General features: G+C 39.7%; 1 protein-coding gene across 16 annotated transcripts in view; it reads left to right on the forward strand.

Annotated features, from left to right (window-relative positions):
- The window catches only part of PATJ (PATJ crumbs cell polarity complex component), a 343,677-nt gene that overhangs the window by 282,782 nt on the left and 36,843 nt on the right, over positions 1–24,052 (forward strand). For all 16 annotated transcript variants that reach the window (XM_057543576.1, XM_057543586.1, XM_057543555.1 and 13 more), the window contains 4 exons: positions 14,100–14,183; positions 18,845–19,038; positions 21,611–21,758; positions 22,866–22,952. In XM_057543576.1, the coding sequence (XP_057399559.1) occupies positions 14,100–14,183; positions 18,845–19,038; positions 21,611–21,758; positions 22,866–22,952 (513 nt within the window). The remainder of the gene's footprint in view (positions 1–14,099; positions 14,184–18,844; positions 19,039–21,610; positions 21,759–22,865; positions 22,953–24,052) is intronic.

The raw sequence follows: 24,052 nt of genomic DNA on the forward strand, positions 1-24,052 counted from the left end.
GAGTTCAGTTATTATTAATTATTGTTAAACATTCGTCTTAAAGTAGATCCTTTGCTCCCTTCATCTGTGTGTGTTTAGTATGTTTCCTGTACATTGAGAAACATGACTCTGTTTCTAGATAATTAGCCATTTTTTTTTCAGCATCAAACTTAAAAAGTGATTCAGGTTCTGTTCTTAATACATAATTAATAAACATCATCTCATTTAACCTTCACAGCAATCCTATAGGAGAAGTAGTAGCATTATCCCCATTTTATAGGTGAGGAAACCGAGACACAGGTAAGCGAGGTAACTTCTCCAAGGACACAATACTCGCAGTTGGTCCAGTTGGAGTTTAATTAGGCAGTCTGACTCAAAAGCCACACTGTTTGGGACCCTTTTCTAGCACTACCACTCTGTGTCGTCAACCTTCACCTGGAAAAGGGAGTTATCCATCTCACCCACCAGACCCTAAGCTCCTTGAGAACAGACCTGTTTATTTTGTATCTTTGGTACCCCATATAGAGCCTTGCACACTTAAAAATATGACTCTAACCAGCCTCATTGTACTCACTCTGAATTCCAGCCATGCCAACCTTTTTCAGTTCCTTTAATGAGTCTTGTTCCCACCTGATGCAAAGCTTTTGCAGATGCTGTTAGATCTGTCTGCAGTGCTTCTCTGACCGGTTTTAGCTATAGCTAGAGTGTTCTGTTCATTTCTGGGCATAATTATGTGGTTGACAAGAACATTGTCAGAACCACGTTATCTCAGGAAGAATTGAACAGACCGGAAAAGGGAAGACCAGGAAGAACAGCAATGACTTTCTGCAAGCATGTAAGGTTATCTTCTTGTGGATGAAGGATGAGAACAATTCAGGTGCTCCCAAGGTGCCCAATGAAAAACAGGTTTCACATTATTTTAAGGAAGAACTTCCTAAACATCAGCTGACCAAAGATGGCATAAACTGCCTGGGGATAGTGAGTGCCCCATCTCAGGAAATATTTTGACAAAGGCAGGCAGCCACTCTGCAAGGATATTATTATTATTAGACTTTGTTTTTTAATAAAGGAGCAACATTTACATTTATAAATCTCTTTTTCAAAATGATAGTATAAGAAAATTCATTCTCCTCCCACCCCCTTTGCATTCCTGTCTCACAAATTTCTTAAAACTTCAAAGTCCTGAGTTTTTTAAACTAGAGAATAAGGCATAATTATTGTTCTGTTGTTTTGTTTTAGGGAAGCTATTAATTGTTATCACTTTTGGAAAGGAAAGTTCATAAATATAAGTCCTAGTTGCTATACTGGTATTCTTCAGACTAGGGCAATAGTTTTATCTTTATATTCTTGGTACCATCCTGTTGTAAATGAGGTCAGTGGATTCCCTGGATAGATTGTAAAATTTAGATATTCATAGTATTAAAAAGGCCTGGGAATGTCACATTCAGAATCTTGTAATTTCTCTCCAAGTTGCACACCTGTAATTTTTTCACCACCTGATTTATTACCAGTTTAATTCATTCTTATTAAACAGAAGTTCTCTAGGGCAGGTCCATTAGCAAGAAGCATCAAGATAGAAGGACTCTCCCATTTGGACATTATGTGGCGAAGTTCTTCCATCTAGAAATTGACATGAAGAATATCTGTCCTTTAGCTATAACCATGTGTCAGGTTCTGAAGTGACCTGATTTAACACTTCACCATGCTGCATACCATTGTTTAGCTGTTACAGCTTCTGACCATTTAACTGTACGACTGTGGCAACTTAAAGCACTAGATATTTTTTAAAGTAAGCAGAGTAGAAAACTATTTTACACTTGATTAAGTGTTTTATCTTGCTGTTCTCCTTCAAATGAACTTTGCACAGTCTGTTTCATGAGGAGCGTGGTTTGCTTTGGCGTGTAAACCCCCAAAGCCAAGTTCCTTTTATTGTTATTGCTTAAGTCATATATTTTTATACAAAACATCTTATTACCTTAGTTTTATTTTAAATCAAAGCAGAGTTTGCAAAAAGTCTATGAATCACACTGAAAGAATGTTAACGAATAGTACCTCTGAATTTCCAGATTTGGGCATTTCTGATCTTAAAGGATATGACTGTAAGCAAAAATATTATGCAAGCTGAGTAAAATTTAGATAAATAAGTACCAGATGGAACTATAGGGACTTATAAACTATAATGCAAATATTATCCCATTTCCTTAAACCTATATTTCAGTATGAAAAATTATATTCATATTGATAAGTATCAACTTTTTGCTAAATCAGACTTGGCAAAGGAACTCCATTTTAAGTAAATATAAAACAGTTTCTTTTCTGAGCTTGAAGAGAAAGCTTTTCAAAGTCTTAAAATGTGAAACATTTTTATATATTCAGAGCAATTTTTTTTTTTTTTTTTTTGGCCTCGTGGCTGCACACGGGCTTTCTCTAGTTGCGGCGAGCGGGAGCTACTCTTCGTTGTGGTGCGCGGGCTTCTCATTGCGGTGGCTTCTCTTGTTGTGGAACACGGGCTCTAGGCATGTGGGCTTCAGTAATTGTGGCACGTGGGCTCAGTAGTTGTGACCCATGGGCTCTAGAGCACAGGATCAGTAGTTGTGGCGCACGGGCTTAGCTGCTCCGCGGCATGTGGGATCTTCCTGGACCAGGGCTCAAACCCGTGTCCCCTGCATTGGCAGGAAGATTCTTAACCACTGCGCCACCAGGGAAGCCCTCAGAGCAATTCTTATATTAGCTGTTTTATTGCTGGGATTTTCATTCCACATTTTAGTTACCTATAAATAGTGTGCAAGAATTTGCAATCCCTGAGTTTGAGTTTTAGGATAGCTTACCTAGTCCATTGCTTTGACACACACACACACACACACACACACACACAGATTGGTATTATTGCTTCCTGTGTAACTGATCATTTAATCCTTACTTTTTAAAAAAAATTAATTTATTTATCTTTGGCTGCGTTGGGTCTTCGTTGCTGCGCATGGGCTTTCCCTAGTTGCAGCGAGCAGGGGCTACTCTTCGTTGGGGTGCATGGGCTTCTCATTGGGGTGGCTTGTCTTTGTTGAGGAGCACAGGCCCTAGGCATGTGGGCTTCAGTAGTTGTGGCTCACGGGCTCTAGAGCACAGGCTCAGTAGTTGTGGCGCATGGGCTTAGTTGCTCCGCGGCATGTGGGATCTTCTCAGACCAGGGCTCGAACCCATGTCCCCTGCATTGGCAGGCGGATTCCTAACCACTGTGCCACCAGGGAAGTCCCTAATCCTTACTTTTACTTTTATGTCAAAAGAGCCTCTATGTCTCTTGCTGATTTAATGCTTATTTATGTTATCTATAGTTTATTACGTGAGAATATTTCAGTATTCCAAAATTATAGGTACTGAACACTGTGATCCATTTTCCTTCTCTTTGAAGGGTTTGGTAGGTGCAAGTCTTCATACCCTACCCCGGGCATATTAGAATAGATGAATAAATTGAGATTAGGATATATATAGACTCTTTGTTTCTTTTGTAGCAGAGTTTTATGGGGATTAATTGAAGTCTTGACTGTGTTCTGAGATTCTTAGAAAATCTGTGTTGTGAACTCTGTTTAAAAGGGAGCAGAATAGAGAATCCAGATTTTAAAAACTGTGATTCCAAGTATGATAGATAAGTTCTTTTGACTCTTGCTGAGTTCCCTTCTATAACTATAGCCCCTTCAGGTTTTCTGAATAGAAACAATTATATATTCAATCTATGAAGTTGGCAAGCAAAACTACATCAATTTGATAAATACTATACTTCTTCTTAAGTAATAATGTTATTGTATTCATGGTGGGAAAGCAGTACATTAAATGTACTCCAAATTATAAAATTGTTAAATGAGAAAAAAAATCATCTTAGAACAAAGGAAATAAGATAATTATTGACTACATTCTGCCTTGGGTCCTGCATGTTCTTATGAAATATTGAAAGTAACCTCTTAACCTTTTGCCTCTTATGAATCGATGAGGGTATGCCAAATACTTTTTGCATCAAAGAAGGGAAAAAAAAGTTCTTGGTCTGAAAGTAGGGAAGATTAGCTACTTTGCAACTTGTCTTGGATCATCTTTGCATTTTACCTTTGTAATTGGTTCAAAAAATATAGATCCACAAAACACATTGAGTATAAGCATAATAACACATGCCACAGCATAAGAAACATGCATTAATTCTTCCCACCCTGGGTTAATCCACCCACTGCCTCAGTGTACCAAGGATAGCCGAGAGCTGCCTTTGTCCACATGAGTCCTGCCATCTCTATTACAGATAGCATATGTCTGCATTTCTACCTTTTCAGCTTTCACATTAGGTTTCCCAGTTTTGTTGTAGTGAAGTAACACCAGGGAAAAGCAACAGGAGGAAGTACAGTCAGTTCTTCTTATTCATGGTAATTATGTTCTATAAAGTTGCAGCAAACACTGAATTAGTGAATACTAAACCATTGCTTCTAGAGGAAAGATGGGGTTAGATTCCTCCTCCAAACCTCTGGTCACAACATTTTTAACCGATGAGAAATATATAACCTTGTTTTATGTGTGTTTCTGATTAAAGATACTTTATTCAGTACATATTGTTAATTCATTAACATTGAATGGCCAACAGCTCTATAACTCATAATCGAATGAAGGTTGTCTAACAACATGTAATTTCTCGGTAAGGCACATGATAGCACAAAAATGTGAAACATGTGGCACTAAGAAGACCCTTTAAGGGAAGCTTGTTTCCAGTATGAGAGCTGAAACAAGAAAGCATAATGTTACCTTGTTCTACCTCAGCTAGGAACAAGTGAATCAAGCAACTCAAATTTTTCACCACTCTGCTCATGTCCTCAAATTACCATGAATGCACCAAGAGCATTGATTTGGGGAAGCAGGGGAATTTGCAAATACGGAATCCACAAACAATATGTTTCAACTTGATTGAAACAGAAGAATCAAAATATTTGGGAACAGGACTCTTGTAGTCTGGTTTACATCTTGTTGGCATTTGGATGGTCCATTGGACTTAGCCCTGAACAGTCCATGACTTGAGAAAAAATAACCTAAAATATCCTTGTTGCATAATCTTTCTTGAAAAGAAGCAATCAGTTATATTGTAGGATCAGCATTTTAACAGGAAAATTAGAAATTAAAAAAATGGACCAAGACTGGTGTCATTCATCCTTAGAGTTGTGAATTTTGATCACTCTGACATATATGTATTCCTTCCTTTATGTGCCAGGTGTGCCTCTTAAACCTTAGACATATATGTATTGGGAGCCCTCGTTAGCAGTTATTTAACATCTCTTTGGCTGACACTTTGTTTGACATTACATATATAATCTTATTTCATCCTCAAACTCTAACAGGTAGGATTTCTGAGCTCTGTTTTACAGAGACAGAAACACTGGTTCAGACAGGTTAATTAACTTAATAGAAATATCACAAACCTATGATAAGTGGCAGAGCTAAAATCTGAACACAGTTTTATGTGGCCATAGCCAGTACCATTCCCACCATGTGTTGCTGCCTTCCATTGTTGACGGGCTGGAAGATTCCTCTGGCTGACCTGATAAAGTCTCTAGTAGATTAAAATTGACCATAAATTTTGTGCGGCTTTTTCAGATTCCTCGAATCTGAGCTGACCCATTGACTTGCTTTGACCAATAGTAGTGAAAGTGGCATTGTGTGGCTTCAAGAGGCCTTACAGCTTAGCTCTTGTCCTGTTGAAATACTGCCACCTTGAGAACAAGCCGGGAGTGGTCTCCTGGAGGATGACATACACCATATGGAGAGAGCACTTGGAGGGAGAGGGACCCAGCCATCCCAGCTGAGGCCCCCGCCAACCTAACTGCAACCTCACAGGAGAGCCCAACTGACACAACGTAGAGCGCAAGAACTGCCCCGCTGAGCCCAGCCCAAAGCGCCACCCTACAGAATTATGAACAAACAAATGGTTAGCTTTCGTTTTAAGCCGCTACGTTTTGCAGCAAAAGATAACTAATACAGTCCGACCCAGCCCCCATATCTTTTTGATCTCTCTTAGCCTATGAGAGTTGCGATTCTTCTGGTCTGTCATTTAGAAGGAGGTCTTGGGCTTCCCTGGTGACACGATGGTTAGGAACCCGCCTGACAATGCAGGGGACATGGGTTCGAGCCCTGGTCGGGGAAGATCCCACATGCTGCGGAGCAACTAAGCCCATGCGCCACAACTCCTGAGCCTGCGCTCTAGAGCCTGCGAGCCACAACTACTGAAGCCGTGTGCCACAACTACTGAAGCCCGCGTGCCTAGAGCTCGTGCTCCACAATGAGAGAAGCCACTGAAATGAGAACCCCACACACTGCAATGAAGAGTAGCCCCCGCTCACCACAACTAGAGAAAGCCCACGCAGGAACGAAGACCTAATGCAGCCAAAGATAAATAAGTAAAATAAATTAAAAAAAAAAAAATAGAAAGAGGTCTTATTCCTAGGCGGAGCCTAAGCATGTGTAAAACAGAGGCTTTCTCTGCTTTGCTCTGCACACGGTATGGGTTCATCAAGGTCTAAAGTTTCGGAGCTAGAATGACTTTAGAAGTCACATAGTTCAGCTCTGTGCTTTACTGATGATGATAAGTATCATGAACAAAGGGGTTCATGCAGAACCACTTGCAGAATTGGCTACTGCAGAGCTGTCAGAAAATTTACCTCCTCTCACTCCTAGTTCTGGGTCCTTCTTCCAAAACCTACTGCCTTTTTTTTTCAAACCACTTTTTGCATCAAAGTGCAAATCACATTCTAATTGAAATATAATAGGGAAGCTAGGTTTTTTTTTTTAAGTATTTTTTATTTATTTATTTATTTATTTATAGCTGTGTTGGGTCTTCGTTTCTGTGCAAGGACTTTCTCTAGTTGCGGCAAGCTGGGGCCACTCTTCATCGCGGCACGTGGGCCTCTCACTATCGCGGCCTCTCTTGTTGCGGAGCACAGGCTCCAGACGCGCAGGCTCAGTAATTATGTCTCACAGGCCCAGTTGCTCCGCAGCATGTGGGATCTTCCCAGACCAGGGCTCGAACCCGTGTCCTCTGCATTGGCAGGCAGATTCTCAACCACGGTGCCACCAGGGAAGCCCGGAAGCTAGGTTTTTGAAGATGTGGTCACAAAGGATTTGGGATAGAACAAAAAACATATTCTAAGACACTCCTCCATTTATTTATATAAATACAGTTTGGAGCCCTTAAACTTTGCTAAAAGTGAGATATACTTTAGCAGTTGTAACCCACACTTTCTTTTTAAACTGTCTAATGGCAGTAGACATCACAAATCAGTAACTTAATACATCTACATGTGTTTTTCAGCGTAGAGTTGAATGTAGTTTTGGTTTGCACATTTTACTACCCCCACTGTATTATCACCTCTCATTGGTTTGGCTTTCCTGCTGAGAAAGTGGTCTACTGTATAGAAGACATGTCTGTATGATTTCTGAGCAGTGACAGCCATAGAGGGGAACTTCATTAAATGACGTTTAAAAGTAGCATTAATCCTGTAAGGCTGCAGATCTGAACCACAGTTTCTTCCACAGGGACAAAAAATGCCCATTTTATATATAACATTTTAAATTCTTCTTTTAGTCCTCATAGGTCTTTCTTGTTAGGAGGGATTTTTTTTCCTGTAAAGCAGGAAAAAAGGATGTAACACTCTTTTTGCATCATCAGTAAATATGTTTTCCACCTAAATGTGAAATTTAATGTGAAACTTTTATGTGGTTAAAATGTCCCTTATGAGTGGGTGTGGGGGCTTTTATGAGTATGACAAAAATTGGATTTAATTCCAGAGCAATCCAAATTAAGTAAAATGTGCCTTCAAGCAGTAAAATTAAGCCATATATACATAGTCCTTTATAATAATGTCTATTATACAATTCTTTATCAAAGTTTTGCCCTAAAATGCTTGTTAAAACAATCCACTGAATATCTAGAAATGAAAACTATAAAATCTCTTTCTATGGAAATAGTTCACCCACACTGCTTATTGGTATCCTTCGGTCCACAGGAGATCCTTAGTTAATTTTTCTAACACATGGCTTCTTTAAGTGTTATAAGCCTATTTGTGACAGCAATAAAATTTCCTTTTGCTGAATGATTGGTGTGTTTATGAGTTACTTTATCTACTTGTTGGCAGCTTGAACAGTAAAGAAAATGGTGATTGATGGGCTAAAGTGTCTGATGACTCTGACACTGTCTAAGGATACATTACCATGTGTTGTGAAATTCTTTTCCAGCAATTCAGAGTTTAAATCCCCCTGGAGGTGTTTGTGATTTTTGTGGGGCTCCATGATAATTAATCCCTCATACTTGGCCTTTTAAAATTACTCTCCAAGCTAAAGTAAATCCTCTGGAAATTCAGATGGATTTAATATCCATGTGTGATGGGTATTTTGGTTGTATATCACTTTTACCATCAGAAACTTGTTTGGGTTAGGGTGAGATTATGACATACTAACCCTGCCAGCTTCCTCTTTCTGGGTCATTTTGATGCCTTTTTCTATCTCCAGCGAATTTCTTGATGATCATATAGCAAACATTTATTGAGCAGGATACATGAGCAAACACGTATCCTGCTCAGCACCAGGATACAAGGAGGAGTTGGGAACAGTTCCTGTCTGGAAGGGTTCCACTGAGGGCAGGAAGTGGTATAGGAGCTAGATCCATGAACAAGCTATCGTGATACTGTGAGTTCAATAATGCTAAGATATAGTAGTGACCCACAGACAGGTTGATCCACTCTACCAGGGAAGAGAGTCAAAGAAGGTTTCATAGAAGAGGTGATGCTTACCTGGCTCCAGTAGAATTTCATGAAACAAAGTAGGTAGCAGATAAAAGAAGGCACGACCTTCAAGTATTTGGTGCCCTTAGTACTTTCCAAATATAGATATATAGACTAACTCTGTAAAAATACACAAGAAACTTAATACTGTATGTTTCTGATTAGGGAAATTGAGTGAAGGACAGGTGCTGGTGAGAAACTTCTCAGTGTATACTGTTTTGAGTCTAATACCATATGCATATTTTATCTATATTTTAAAATAAATAAATACTTATTCTTTTAGGAATGGGGACATTAAGACAGTGGTTCCTTAAACAATATGATGAATTGGCTAGCCAGCTACTTCTTCCTGGCTCTCTGTTTTTTTTACTGTTGTCCTTAATTGTGGAATAAAGAAATTTTTTTCAAGTTAAACATGTTTCAGATATAGACTGGTGAGGGAGAAGTTTTTAAGCAGAAGATTTTCCTACGTCTCTGAAATCCTGCCTTACCCTTCTGCTTAGGGAAAACCCATTGTTTGAGAAATTCTCCAACTCACTGATCAAATTCTTCTCTGGCTCTAGAGTTGGCAAGTCAAATGAGTAATTTAGAGTTTCTAGGGGACACTATTGGTCTTACCTCAGGCAGTAGGTAAACAGACCATCTTACTCAAATTCCTGTTGTCCCAGTGAAAGTCACACAACTACCAAGAGGAAATTACTTTTTTATTATATGTCAGTCTTGTTCATCTATAAATGATTCTCAGGTCTGCCATTAGGAGAAATTAATCTGTTTTCTTGGATTGAACACTTTTTATTTTAAACATCAATTTATCACTTGTATATAATGTTGTTCTATTTCTGCTCCTGTAGAAAAAAATCATTCAGTGAATCATATGGGTACACAGAAAGAGGACTGAAAAGGTGAAAGGAAGGAAAGAAGGAGATAAGAATAACAAGTGGAATTAAGAAAGACTTTATGTCGAGTGGGGAGAGGGCCTCCCCATCATGCTTTGTGTCGTGCAAACCCCTAATCAGGTACCAACACTAGCAACTGAGACCCATAGATCATCACCCCACCTCTATAGCCTAAGGCTTCAATTTTTACTTCAACTGTTGTCTGTTCACTGTCTATAAAATGATCGGCTCACGCCCTCAAGGTTTTTGCTGTGGAGCTGAGGAGACAGTATTTCAACAGAATTGATGCCATATGGAAAATCCCAAGTTTTATTTTGCATTTGTCTTTATACAAGTGCAAAATAAAATATTTAAAGCAGATGAGAAGCTTGCAATAGTGATAGGAACACAGGCTTTGGTGTTAAACAGCCCCAAGCTGGAATTTCATCTTTTCTACTTAGTAGCTGCAAAGACCTGGTCAAATCTGACCCTTCTGAACCTCCTTTTCCCTAACTGTACATGAGACTAATAACACTGAACTTGCTTAGTTGTTATGAGGACTAAATGGCACAAATGAGAAGTATGTGGCCTCTTTGGCACAGAGATGTTAAATAAGTGAGATGTTATCGCTTCCTTACTATGTGCTGGCATTGTACATGAAGCTTTATGTGTAGATAATATTGTTAGAACCATATAAAGATGAGGAAGCTGAGAGGTTAACAGTCTTCCCATGGCCAGAAGTAGCAGGGCCAGGATTTGGACTGAGAAGTCTGACTCCAGAAGCCTAGCTCATAATCATTTGTCTCTACAGCCTCTGTTCAGCATAAGCCAGCAACCCACCCACAGGGAAATGATTAATAGATTGCTTCTAGAAGAGACGCGTTTTAAAAGAAGTCATTGATACTGGTAGACAGAGTCACTGAGTTATCCAGGGTGGAGTGTTATTTAAATACACAAAGATATGAAGGTGGGAGGGAGTTGGTGGAGGAGAAGGCACTCAAAACTGTGCCAACAAGCAGCTTTTTAAAAAAAAAAGATTTATTATTTATTTCTTTATTTAATTTATTTTTGGCTGTGTCGGGTATTAGTTGCCGCACGTGGGATCGTCGTTGGGGCACGCGGGATCTTTCCTTGCGGCATGCGGGCTCTTCGTGATCGTGCACGAGCTCTTCACTGTGGTGCGCAAGTTTCTCTCTAGTTGTGGCATACAGGTTTTCTCTTCTCTAGTTGTGGTGTGCAGGCTCCAGGGTGTGTGGACTCTGTAGTTTTTGGCACGTGGGCTCTAGTTGAGGCATGTATGCTCAGTAGTTGTGGCACGCAGGCTTAGTTGCCCTGCGGCATGTGGGATCTTAGTTCCCCGACCAGGGATCGAACCGGCCTCCCCTGCATTGTAAGGCGGATTCTTTATCACTGGACCACCAGAGAAGTCCCTAACAAGCAGCTTTGCTTGAATAAATAACTCAAGAGCATTAAAATTAGGAGGATACAATGAGCAGATGAGAATCATGTGTATAATCAACTCCAAATTTTTATTTGAAATAATAAAGGTCAGTCTTTCATCAATGACCCACTATTTCATCTAATCGCAATTTTTTTCAAAGCAAGAAAGAAGTAAAATTTTAATATAGCCTCGTCAAATAGATGTCTAAAATATCCCAAACCAGTGTCTATTTTACTATTCTGTTCTACTATGAACTATATAAGTTTTGAAAAATAAATCTTTTTTCTTTTCCCAATTCACCAGCCCACATTTCTAATTTGGTCCCTACCTCGCACCTCTATCACCCCCAGTTAATGCAACTGGCCAGAACCACAGTTTCATAGAGCACTTTGGGCACACGAGGGCACATGGTAAGAAATGTGACCTTTTTCTATTGACAGGTCAGAGTGCCTCACATTTTCTTGTATTTTCACTGATGACTTTAAGAGAAACCACAACTGTAGTCGAGTAAAAGGAAAGAAAGAAATGGAGTTTTCCATCTAGAAAGACTCATGGACCAAAAACAGATCATTGGCAGTGAATTCAGCATTTATTTGAGCCTATTAACGGTATATTTATTTTATGTATGATAGTTCATTGAGCACCCAGAAAGTATCTAAGAGTTTTGGATTCAGGCTACTTTTACTGATTAAAAACTCCAGTGGGTCTTTTTCTTCCCTTTGAGTATGAACGAAGAGAAATTTCCCAGTTGACTTTTGTAATGTTCCAAGATCAAAGGAGTTTATGCTGAAAATTCAGCTCTGTAAAAGCCATGTGTAGCATAAGTTCAGTCTGACTCTCCCAAATCCAGTGAAAACGGGGCGTTTGGCCACCAAGCTTTGAAAACCAGCATTACAGAGGGTGTAACCAGGAGCTTGCATTAATTTCTCCCTGAACTAGCTTCATGAAAATGGCCCTTAGTGTCACCTTGGCAGTGTTGTTGGGATCGCCTGAAGCCACTGACCCAGCAAATTTCCTTGAAATCATTCCCCTGAAACAGTGCAGAGAAACAAACTCTTGGTAGTATAAATGTTCCCTCGGTCTGGAAATTTCATAAGTCAGAGTTAAAACAAAGAATGGTCTAAAATCTGTTGCTGGTACAGAATCTGAAATGTAAATTGTCTGGATCAAGGAGCCTTTCTCGGCTCTTCGGGGCTGCCTCTCTAATTGCTATAATAATAAAGAATGTTTTCAGAACTGTGTGGTGATAAAATGAAAGCATTTATTATTGGGGAGATATTTGGAATCCAGATGGGTCATCTGGTTAAAGACCTCTGATTTTCTTTGGTTGCTTCTCTACTAGAGCATTTGTACAGGAAACTTTGTTTTTGAAAAGTGGATTTGGTTTGGAGGTCTTTACCTATCTTATATTTTTGCAAGAAATATTTCATTTATTTACTTCAAGTCAATTTAATTCTAATTCTGAGACTCCACGCTTCTGGACTGAGGTGGAATCAACCTCAGTCATTTTGGAGGTCCATTGGCTCTCAGGGTTCTGGTTCTGTCACAAAGCTCCCCAACGCTGGGGCCCCTGTGGTCGCTGTCATCAGTCCACCCTGGTAATCACAAGCCCGTGCTTACCCAGGCCTGCATGATCTCTTCACGTCCGGAAGTCCTGCCACTTCCAGGCCCCAATGCTTGGGACTCAGGACTTCTTTCAAGGTGGGATCCATTACACCTGTAGGCCGTAGCCCGTGACCACTGTCTGCAGGGTCTTGCAACCTGTGTGTGGGCTGGAGGGGCAGGGAATGGGAGGGCACTGGGCAGTGCAGGGCTCAAATCCTCACTTCTCAGGGACCCACAGATCTCTGTTTCTAGTCTCCATTTAAAAGCGCTTTTCCTCTCCAGTGGCCTGCCAAGACACCTATCACCTCCATTAACCACCGTCATTGCCGTGCCCTTCAGTTTTATAAGCAGCAGAAAGAACCAATGACTTCTGGTTGCTTCAGTTTTCAGCTCCACAAAAATCCCTGAGGCAAGGGATTTCAAAGCTTGACTTCTTGCTCAGCATTGGGGTAGGCGGGAGGTGGGGGGAGAGGAAAATTGTATGAACGTACACAATTGAATATTTTTAAAGTAGTCTCACCAAAACATATAAATAATTAGGTGTACAGGAGTAAATTATTTGGAGGGATCCTGAGGAAACTGTTGGTGGTGGTTGTCTCTGGGGAGTAGGACTAAGGGCGGGTACAGGAGGCAGTCTCTTTGCATGGTCTACTACACCCTTTGGTTTTGCTTGAGTCCTTTATATTGGTACTTGTTATTTTCATGATGATAAAAAATTTAAGATTATTCAGTCAAAGAAAAACAAAAATTTTTAGTTCAGTAACCACGAAACACTTTCCTCAACCAAACCTTACCTACCTTAACTACTGTCCTGCTTCTATGGCTCAGAATCCTGAGTTCAGGAGTTAATTTGCCCAAGATTACACAATGGCAGAGTCAGGATTTGAAACCAGTGTCTTACACTTAGGTCTGTGAATGCCCTTTCCCCTACTCCATGCTCTGTCCTCCAGGGCCAGTTCATTCCCCTAAGTTCTTATCTTTCATTGCCCAAGTAATGAGGCCTGACAAAACCCCTTCATCAGGCCACACTTCTATGCCAAATCCTTGAATACCAATAAATACCTGAAAACATGTTTCAAAATATACCATAAAATGTAAATAAGAATGAGACATCGTTCACCTCAAGTTTATACACAGCAGCAGTGTACACAGTTAACAGTAAAACACATGGGGGAAGTTTAACTTGAAATATTACGCAAAACCAGTCCTAAAAGAATGAAATAATAAACTTAGGAAAAATTGAGTATACCTCTCAATATACCAAAACTGTGTATTTTGTTTAGGTCAAATAAAATATGACTTTATTAACAAATAGCAAATTATGGGTTGCTGCCTATGGTTTGGTTATTGGCTTAAGGAAGCATTTATGGTTGTTAAAAATTAATAAGAATTTGTTTTTTATAGGATGCTATAGTTATCCATGAAGTCTATGAAGAAGGGGCAGCAGCCCGAGATGGAAGACTTTGGGCTGGTGACCAGATATTAGAGGTATGTGATTATGAATTCTATTTTATACCAGCAAATATGGTTCCTTTAGTGACCTTGATCCATAGTCAGTTTACCTATTCACTGTCTTCTACTCAACTATATCCTTATTATTTCTTTCCTAGTGTAACAAAACATGTACTTTATTCTTTTTTCTTTTTTTGATGTACATCAAATAACTGTCATTAGAATCACGACAGATTACCAACCTAAATCTGTCTGTGAAAACTTTCTTTAATTAAAGGGGAAAGTACAACTAAAGGTTCTATAATCAAATGAAACTGTATAGTATTGCAATTTGATTTTTTTGCCTCTCCACCTTACTAAATTCCCTTCTAAAAACACATACGTATACACACACACATAAACATGCACACCTGATATTTTAAAAGACTTTATTGCAGCTTTAAGTATTATTATTTTCTTATCCCTAATAAGTATATTTATGTCAAATGGAGGTCCACGCCATGGTACCTTTGTTTCCTAGCTGATGAAAACGTAGAATCTTCTTCCTTTAGGTGGTATATGGTACTTATTAAAAATTGAAATGCTTAACTTGCCTCTTTTAAAAGGACTCTCATTTAGCAAAGGTGTTAAAGCCTTTTAAAAAGAGCCAACGCAGGCAGTGTCTGAACTAGGAAACGGATGAATGGAAAGTCAATGTCAGGCATTCTGGTAGGTGGAACTAAAGAGCTTTTTCAATGGTGTGAAACCTTTAGGCAACATTTATTTCTTTCATTGGATGAATTTAATTGAACAGTTAACATTTTATGGTGGGCATGTGCATTTTTGCTTTGCAGCTTTAATGTAGCACATTATGAATGACATCATAGAATTTTATTTTTCCCTTTGGTGGTTCAAGTCTGCCTCCCCAGATGAAACCAGAGTTATAATTAAAGGTAGAAAACATAGGCAAGAAGGGGTTAAAGGAGAGGCCAAGCTGAGTTCAAATGAAATTCAGGGCAAGTTATAGGGTTTCTCTGCAGGCCTTTACTGTGCTTCATCATTGGATTAGGACATATTCCCAGTGCATTCATTAAGGTGCAAGTGTATGAGGTTAGAAAAATAAATGTAGCCTCTTTGGGAATTGACTTGACTGTTTTAGCATACAACACCATTTTTTAGTGGTCAGGAGTTTTGAGGGGGTTTTTTTCCTCCCTAGATTTTCTAATTAACTGGTGCTATCATAATTGGCTTTATAGAGGAATAGACTGAATATTCAGAAGAGTACAGATGCATACATGTCTTGATAGTTAACATAATTTGTAAGCCCACAAACTTTTCTGTAATGGACACGTGGAACTAAATCTAATATGTGCATTTCTTGTTTATGGCGATGGTTGCACAGATATAAATTCACATAAATTCACAGTATAAATCTTTAAATATGTTGTGTTTATTTTATAGCAGTTATACCTCAATAAAAGAAAAAATTTTTAATTTATCTATCTGTATTGAATAGACCCTCAGCTGTAGCTGCTGTCTTCCATAAAATATATTCGTGTATAAGTGAACACTCAGGACAGATAAGCATGAAGAAAGCAAATTTGTTTTAACTGCAAGGAGAATTTGAAAGGTCAACTAAACCATTTCCTGGCATCTGGCCGAATTTACTACCCAGTGTGGATGGATGGTCTACACTTCTCATTAAAGATAGCCAGACAGGCTCTTCTCTTACCCCAGACAGGATCTTGTCCACAAAAGCATACTGTGTGTTTAGTTAAGAAATGTAACTCTCAGGTTGGTCAAGGAACATGTTTCCCTTCTAAGCAGCTTTAGATTCCGCATTTGAACTTGTTCCAGTTGTGGCTGTTGTGTACAGATGCATAATGAAGCATAGTCAGCCTGGGGCCTGCAGGTTGCCTCGAGAAGAAGACAGGCCAGCTTTGGTGATACATTTTGAGACTGTACTTTTTTCCAAACAATGGCTTTTCAGCTCATGAGAGTCCTCTGCATGGTGCAGGCTGGCCTTCCATAGTTTTATACTATCCTCATGTTAAATGAGGACACGCCAGGTTTTGCTTACAAAGATATAGTCAAATAATTTTTTAGCCTGGTAAGATTTATGATTCTGTGATTAACATGGACTGTCTTCTTTCTGGTTCTTTTTTAAGGTTCAGTCCCTCCTCTTACCCTACACCTATTCCCATTATCCCCATCTATTTTTGTGCAAGTGGGAGCAGAAAGAGTAGAGGACTAATGCCTGGTTTTCCCTGGGGGGTAAAATAATGAGGAACTGCTGCCCCAGTTTGGTTATTCTTTCCTTCCAAAGCAGCAGTTCACCCATTTCCCCAAATGCCTGTCCTCCCCAAGGGACATGATATGCTCCCATTGACAACTGGGGCTCCCTATGGCCCTTCTCAAATAGGGAACCCTGCTATTACCACTCCTACCCCTCTACAATCAATGTTCTAAATAATGCATCTGGTGCTTATGTAAGACACTTAAGGTAATACATCACTGCACAATATTCTAGCCACACAGCAATATTCCTCTTACAATTATTGGTGCATTTAATGGTGTCTCTTGATAAGCAGAGGAGAAAATGAAAACTGTGAACTTGGAACAGATCACTTTGATTTGAGCAGACATCTTGATGCTGGCATTTAGTGTGAATTGCTTTTGTAATATTAGAGTTAATGACAATGCTTTTAATTAAAAGCATAATTGTTAGGGCCTTTCAAAGGGTATTTTAGAGGCTTAGAGAATTCACCTTCAATCACGGAGGTAACTTTTTTTCAGTTGAGTAGCAGAAGTGGTCTTGTGTGCCATCTATTGGAATACAGGAAAATAATCAGCTCAGACCACATTTTCTGGAGACATTCTTTTCCCCTTTGTCTGTGGATTTACCTCACAAACAGTGAAAGTGCATTCGTGGGCCTGAAGTGCATTCGTGGGCCTAAAGTAACAGTGAATGCGGGCACTGAGAAAATACAGCCCTGACTGCAGTTACTTCAATTCCTTTTAAAAATATCAATTCCTAACTTCTGTCAAGCTTAACTGTATGCCAAGTCCTGTGCCGAACGTACTACAGGGTTTATTTCATTCAATCCTCACAACACTACATGGATATTATGATTATTGTTATTATTATTATCTCCAATTTGTGGAAGACAGAGTTGAAGCTGGCCTTGAGTAATCTATGTAAGGTTTCACATAGTAAGTTAAAATCAGCACTCAAACCGAATTCCATCTATATCCAAAACCCCTGCTTAAACACTGTTATTCTGGGTGTAGTTAATCTAAGTGAGTTCACAGACCCACCAAGATATACCAGAAAAGAAAAAGCAGCTTGAAAATTAGGCTTTTAAACAATTTCTTGACTCATAGCGTCAGCTTTAAATAATAGCTCAGAAGTCACCTTCTCCAAGAAGGGCTCATTCTTCTCTTCTCCCTTCTCTGTAACCATTCTTTATGCATGAGTCCTGAGTCTTTGGAATGTTAGAACTAGAAGAGCCTTAGACCAGCCCCTCATTGTACAGATGAAGGAATGGAGGTCCAGAGGTAGGCTTGACCTGCCCAGGACACACAGGGATGGACCAAAACACAGACTGAAACCAACATCTTGAGAGAACTCTGTCATCCACCTGGCCATGGCCTGGGCCCATCCTTCCCTTGGTTTGGCTCTTTTCCTAGCTGGGACCTTGAAGAAGTGACCCATGATTCCCTTCATTTGAGCCTGGGCTACTCTGCCTCTTAATTTCTCCGTTGTGTCAAATTGAGTTACCAACATCATTACTTGATTTTTGCTGTGGCAGGGAGCTCCAAAAACCCATTCTAAGAATAAGATGAGGCAGCATGGTATAGAGACTAAGGGTGGAGAGAGAATCTGGGTTCAAATTGTGGTTCCTCCATGTACTAGCTTTGTAACCTTGGTCAAGTCACTTAACCTCTCCATGCTTCAGTTTCCTCATCCGTAAAATGGTAATAGTATCAGAGAGTTAGTATGAGATTGAATGAGGAAATTCTCATAAAGGGCTAATACACAAGCATTTATTAAGTAAATAAATAAGTTGGCTATGATTGCCATTTAACAGACAAGGAAATGGAAGCTCACAGAGGTTACATGACTTGCCGAAATTCACATGATTTTCTAGAAGCGGAGCCATGGTTTTACTCAGTGCTGTTTCCAGTATAGTCTGCTGTCTAATGCGTGGTCCTGTCTATGCTCACTCAGATACAAATTCAAATGAGTGGACTTCAGGGAGTCTTTGACACTGTCAGAAATACCAGTCCCTCATTGCCTTCTGGCCTGTTCTGAAGTAGTCATGATGTTAGCAATTAAGAGTGAGGATGTCAAATTCAATCAGCAAACTGAGTCCAAAAAATGCTGACCAAATGCTAATGTTTATTTCCCCTTTGACCTCAATTAAATGAGCCAAGTAGTCCCTGCTGTCTCATGTTGAGTTCACAGTAAAGTTCACAGCCACCTAAAATTGCATTATCATGTGTACTAACCCACCCTCTATGCTTATTTGGGGTGGGGGAGTGTAAGGATTACGTCCTTTGTATCTGAAGCAACTATGACTGCTAGTGGTCACTCCCTGTGTGCTTTGGGAATGGCTGGACATTTCTGGAGGTTTTTCACTGGTTGGGTCAAGGTGCTCCCCCAGACAGAGAGTCCTTTGCTGTCAGCAGCCCATCTTGGATGCCCGTCGTTCCAGGTTAATGGGATTGACCTGCGGAGCGCCAGCCACGAAGAAGCCATCACAGCCCTGAGGCAGACCCCCCAGAAGGTGCGACTGGTGGTATATAGAGACGAGGCGCACTACAGAGATGAGGAGAACTTAGAGATTTTCCCCGTGGATCTGCAGAAGAAGGCTGGCCGAGGACTGGGCCTGAGCATCGTTGGGAAGCGGTAAGGAAACGCTGTGAAGGTCAGGATTGATTGGCCTCGTTCCTTCAGGGTTTTAAGGGCTAAAGCCGATAAACACTGAAAGATAAAGCTTAGTGTAAACTAATGATATGATTTCTAAAATTAACATTTTTATGAATACTTGAATGAGATAGGTCATGTTTCTGAGCAAGGTCTTAGCCCAAAAATGTGTCATATAAAGATAGAACTCTAAGCCCAGTTGACCCAGACTGTTCAGACTTTTATCCCCATGGAGAGTAAGAACAGAGTTTCCAAGGTTCTTTCAACTTGGAGTCACTTAGATCTGAGGATTGCAGGGGTTAATTAAAGCAACCACACCCAAGAAACAGCTGATATCAAGAAAGAGTTTATATATACAATGTTGGGTTAGGAAAATTGCTTTGCCATAGAGTACCATGTTAATTTCATACTCAGTTAACTTAAACTAGTTGAGTAGTTCCTGAGACTAGCTGAGTTGACATAGTCGATAGACATAGATTCTTCATGACTATAGTTTTCTATCAAGACAGATGTCCCCAAAATAATAGCTTGCAGCAAAAATGTAGGTAGATCCTCGTGGCTAGGCTACTCTTTTGAAATCTATGCTGCTTACCCGTGTGATAGGAATTGCAGTAATTACTCCAGAATAATATTAACAGGTTAGAGAAGTAAGTAAAATTTTGAAACTGCAAATCTAGCTTCCACAGTTTACTGGCTTTAGATATCTAGTGTGCATTTATTCCAACAGGGCTGCAGGATTTTCATGTGACACCCCAATATAGCCTTAAATGGCATCAAACATATTCTTAGGAAGAATTGAAGTTGGTTTTATATATATTGTGTCATGTGCCCTCACAGACCTCTGATGACTAGCCTAGTGGGTTTTTTCCAGCAGTCCAAGCTGTTATTAAGATACTAGCTACCATTTTTGAGCACTGATTTTTGCGCCACGTACTGTGCTCTCATGATCTCTTTTTTACTTCAGCACCATAAAACCATCAATTTGGAAATGCATTACGAAACAAAGGAGCTGAGACTCATATTTCTAAGCAAACTCAGTGGACATCTGGGTACAGAGCAACTGACAGAGCCCATATTGAAGTTTGCTTTCTTGCTGTGATGCATACACGTGCCTGGAGAGATTCCATTTAGAGTAATGGTTTTTCCTTTATTGTCTCATAGTGGATTGATGAAATAATCTTCATACAACACCAGCATTTTAGATTGAGTTTGTAAGGAACATTTATAGTCCTTAGCACAAAAGGTTTCATTATAAAAGATAAGATGTAGGGACTTCCCTGGTGGTACAGTGGTTAAGAATCTGCCTGCTAATGCAGGGAACACAGGTTCAAGCCCTGGTCCGGGAAGATCCCACATGCCGTGGCCCGTGCGCCACAACTACTGAGTCCGCGCTCTAGAGCCTGCGAGCCACAACTACTGAGCCCGCGTGCCAAAACTACTGAAGCCTGTGTGCTTAGAACCTGAGCTCCGCAACAAGAGAAGCCACTGCACTGAGAAGTCCGCGCACCGCAATGAAGAGTAGCCCCCGCTCACTGCAACTAGAGAAAGCCCGCGCGCAGCAACGAAGACCCAACGCAGCCAAAAATAATAAATAAATAAAATTAAAAAACCAAAACCCATCTGAGCTAGAATGAATTCATCTTTAAAAAAAAAAAAAAAGATAAGATGTATAAGCTTTCAAAATTCACAATTCTTTGCCTAGCAATTCCACGACTAGGAATTTATCCTAACGATATGCTTGTAGATATGTTATTCACTGCACATAGTTTGCAGTAGCTAAAGAATGGAAATAACCTATTGATATATGTCCACCAATAGTTTACTAATAAATGAAATTAAGGAACATTCATAGAATAGTATGTAGCCATAGAAAGAAAACATTGAGGAAGCTCCAAGTGCTAATAAAGACCAGTTGCCAAGGTATTAAGTGAAAAAAACAAAGTTAAAGAAAACAAAACTGAGGGGAAAAAGGAGTGTATGTGCATGTATATCTATTTACAAGCATGTGTACTATACCCACATGCATTTGCTTACGTATACACAGAATATCTCTTGGAGATACCCAAGAAATGAGTAACATTGGTTACCTCTGAGAGGGAAACTTGGGGACAGGAGAGCAGAGGTGAGAGGTGAACTCCCCCCTGCCTTTTTAACCTCTTGAATTTTGAGACATTTATTTATTCATCAAATAAATAAACATAATTAAAACCTTAAAGTAATGAAGGCAGGGAAAGAGAGGGAGAATGAGAAAAAAACTAGAAGTAGATCATATGATAATAATTGAGCTGATCTCTAAGGAAATAACCTGTCCGTTTTAATAGTACTTAATTCTACTTGTTAAAGTGAATTTCCATTTTATTTCACTAAAATTATCCTCTTGCAGAAGTTATGCCCTTGGGCCAATGAAAGTGAATATTACAGGCAGCGTAAATAGGTATAAGCTATTTAAAGGACAAGCACTCTGAGGTTTATCATTTGGGAAGAATATCAGTAATCTCAGATTTAATATAGAAATATTAGGTTGTGCCATTACACTGCTTTATGGTATTCACAGAAGTGGAAGTGGAGTGTTTATTTCTGACATCGTGAAAGGTGGAGCCGCAGACCTTGATGGGAGATTGATTCAGGGAGACCAGATCTTATCTGTGAATGGGGAGGACATGAGAAGTGCCTCCCAGGAAACAGTGGCCACTGTCCTCAAGGTGAGTCCCTAGCTGCTTTCTGCGTGGCTGGTATAACTCAAGTCCAATGGGAACAGTTCTCATCTGGCTTGTTTATAAAATGTGTTGAATTTTATGCTGATTCTAGTTTCTTACTAGAGACCTAATATCTGATGATTTTAACCAATCAGGAATAGCTCTAAAAGAAAGCAATTATACTGAATAACAGGATTGAAGGGAACCCTGTTTGGGGATTTAAGCTAGTTTTTCATACTTGTGAGAATTCCGAGTATCCTCAATTGTCCTCTAAATGCATTTGATGGGACAGGTTCTCCTGGAGTCACAAAATGTATCCTCCTCCCTCTTGGGCTATATTAACATGAATTCATCAAATCCAGCGTTTATTGCTTGAAGGAACATTAAAGATTGTGAAAGACCAAGTCCTTCATCTCACAGTGAAGTCTGAGAAAGTAGAATGGCATGCCCAAGATCGCAGAGCTGCGCTTGAGGGGTTTTCCTGCCACCCAAGCTGTCTCTCACTGAAGTTGCCAGGAGGCTAAGGCTCAAGGTTCCCTTCCAAGTGTCTCTGCCACATGGACCCTACCTCCCTTGGAAGAAACTGGTTAATAAAAATCCGTGTAAATTGCCATTCAGCTATAACCATGTGTATCTTATTCTGTTTCACAAATACTATAGCTGTAGGAGCTTTTGCAAAGATAAATGAATTTTATTTTAAAATCCTGCTTTCCTAAAATAGTCAACTATCAGTTATTACTCAAGAGAGGACTTGTATTAGATTACCTCTATGTTTGATTTTTCTGTCCTCCTTTTCACCACTTTTTCTTAATCATTTCACTGCTTGCAAATACTTTCATCAGAAGGGAAAAGGAAGAGAAAGGAGGTAAATTGAAATGTAATCCTTTTAATGTGTTTAAAGAAGTCGCAAAATCATGAGATGAATAGCATTGAGTTGATAAATTTTTGTGACCTTGTGTGATTTTTTTGATAACTGAATTTCCTTTCTACCTTCAGCCTTCACCAGCCATTTACAGTTCTTGGCTGCAGAGAGATGAATGGAGGCACTGCCATGAGAATTTAGAACACAAATCCTACTGTTTTTCACCTCTGTTCTTTTCTTGTCTTCCCAAGTGTGCACAGGGGCTTGTGCAGCTAGAGATTGGAAGACTCCGAGCTGGTTCCTGGACCTCCTCGAGGAAGACATCACAGAACAGTCAGGTTGTTGATGGCTTCCCGTTAGACTGGCTCACCTGTCCCAATTGAGAGAAAGTTCCCCATTTCATAAATGATTGTTTGGAAATAATGTGTAATATACAGCATATTCACAACACCAAGTTCGGTGTACTTTAATGTGTTTGAAATAGAAAGTGAAAGGTGGGATGGGAATTCATTAATCCCTAGATTTTTCTCTCCTTTATTGCCTGCAAATGTTTTCTTAGAACCCCTTTTCTCTCCCACTATTAGTTCTATATTGCCTAGGCATTGCATGTACACAGCTGTGTTTATTTAAAAAAGAAAGAAGTAACATCTGGTGGCAATTTGACCCTCGTTAGCACAACACTGTTCTATTCATTCAATTAAATATTGCTATAAAGTTAACTTGTGAATAGCCACTCACACATGCTGAGAGCAATTAATGGTATATTCCTGGGAGAGCAAAGTGGGGGGGGGGGGTTCTCCTGTGGGAGGGAGGCCTTAGTGGGTGATATTTTGTGGGTTAGCAAACATCTCATGTTTATTTGCAAGGCTGATGTAAGTGCCACTTTTTTTTCAACAAAGTATATTTCACTGTATTTTTTTTTTTTCATTGTAATGGCTGACAAAATCAAGACGGTAGACAATATGTTAAGTCCCATTTGGTACATAATGAAACTATAGAAACTTACATGGGACCCCCAATCCCTTTTGTGGGTTATTAGATGGGCCTTTGTTTTGAGGTTAAAAGCACGACTTTCGGTCTCCTTCCTAATTTCCTTAAAGCCTCTCCAAGACCTTTGTTTAGATGATGTTCTGATTTTATGGTTAGCACACAGGTGCTTCTGGAATTAAGTTAGCTGCCCCTTTTGCCTCATTGGTGTTAGAAAATGAGTGAAGAAAAAACAACATTGTTCAGATAGGATCACAGATTAGCTGGCTTGTCTTAGATAATCATCACAGCAATCAAACCCAATAAACATCATGTTAAGTTTGGAACTTTTTTTTTTTTTTTGCATTTCTGGTTTATGTAATGGGCAGCAAATATCGTGTGTACTAAGAGACAGTGGTGCAGTAGGATTCTAGAGGTCAGTAGTTGGTGAGGACTCTGACCAGACTTGTAT

The sequence above is a fragment of the Balaenoptera acutorostrata genome, chromosome 1 (assembly GCF_949987535.1).
Source record: "Balaenoptera acutorostrata chromosome 1, mBalAcu1.1, whole genome shotgun sequence".
NCBI classification, from domain to species: Eukaryota; Metazoa; Chordata; class Mammalia; order Artiodactyla; family Balaenopteridae; genus Balaenoptera; species Balaenoptera acutorostrata.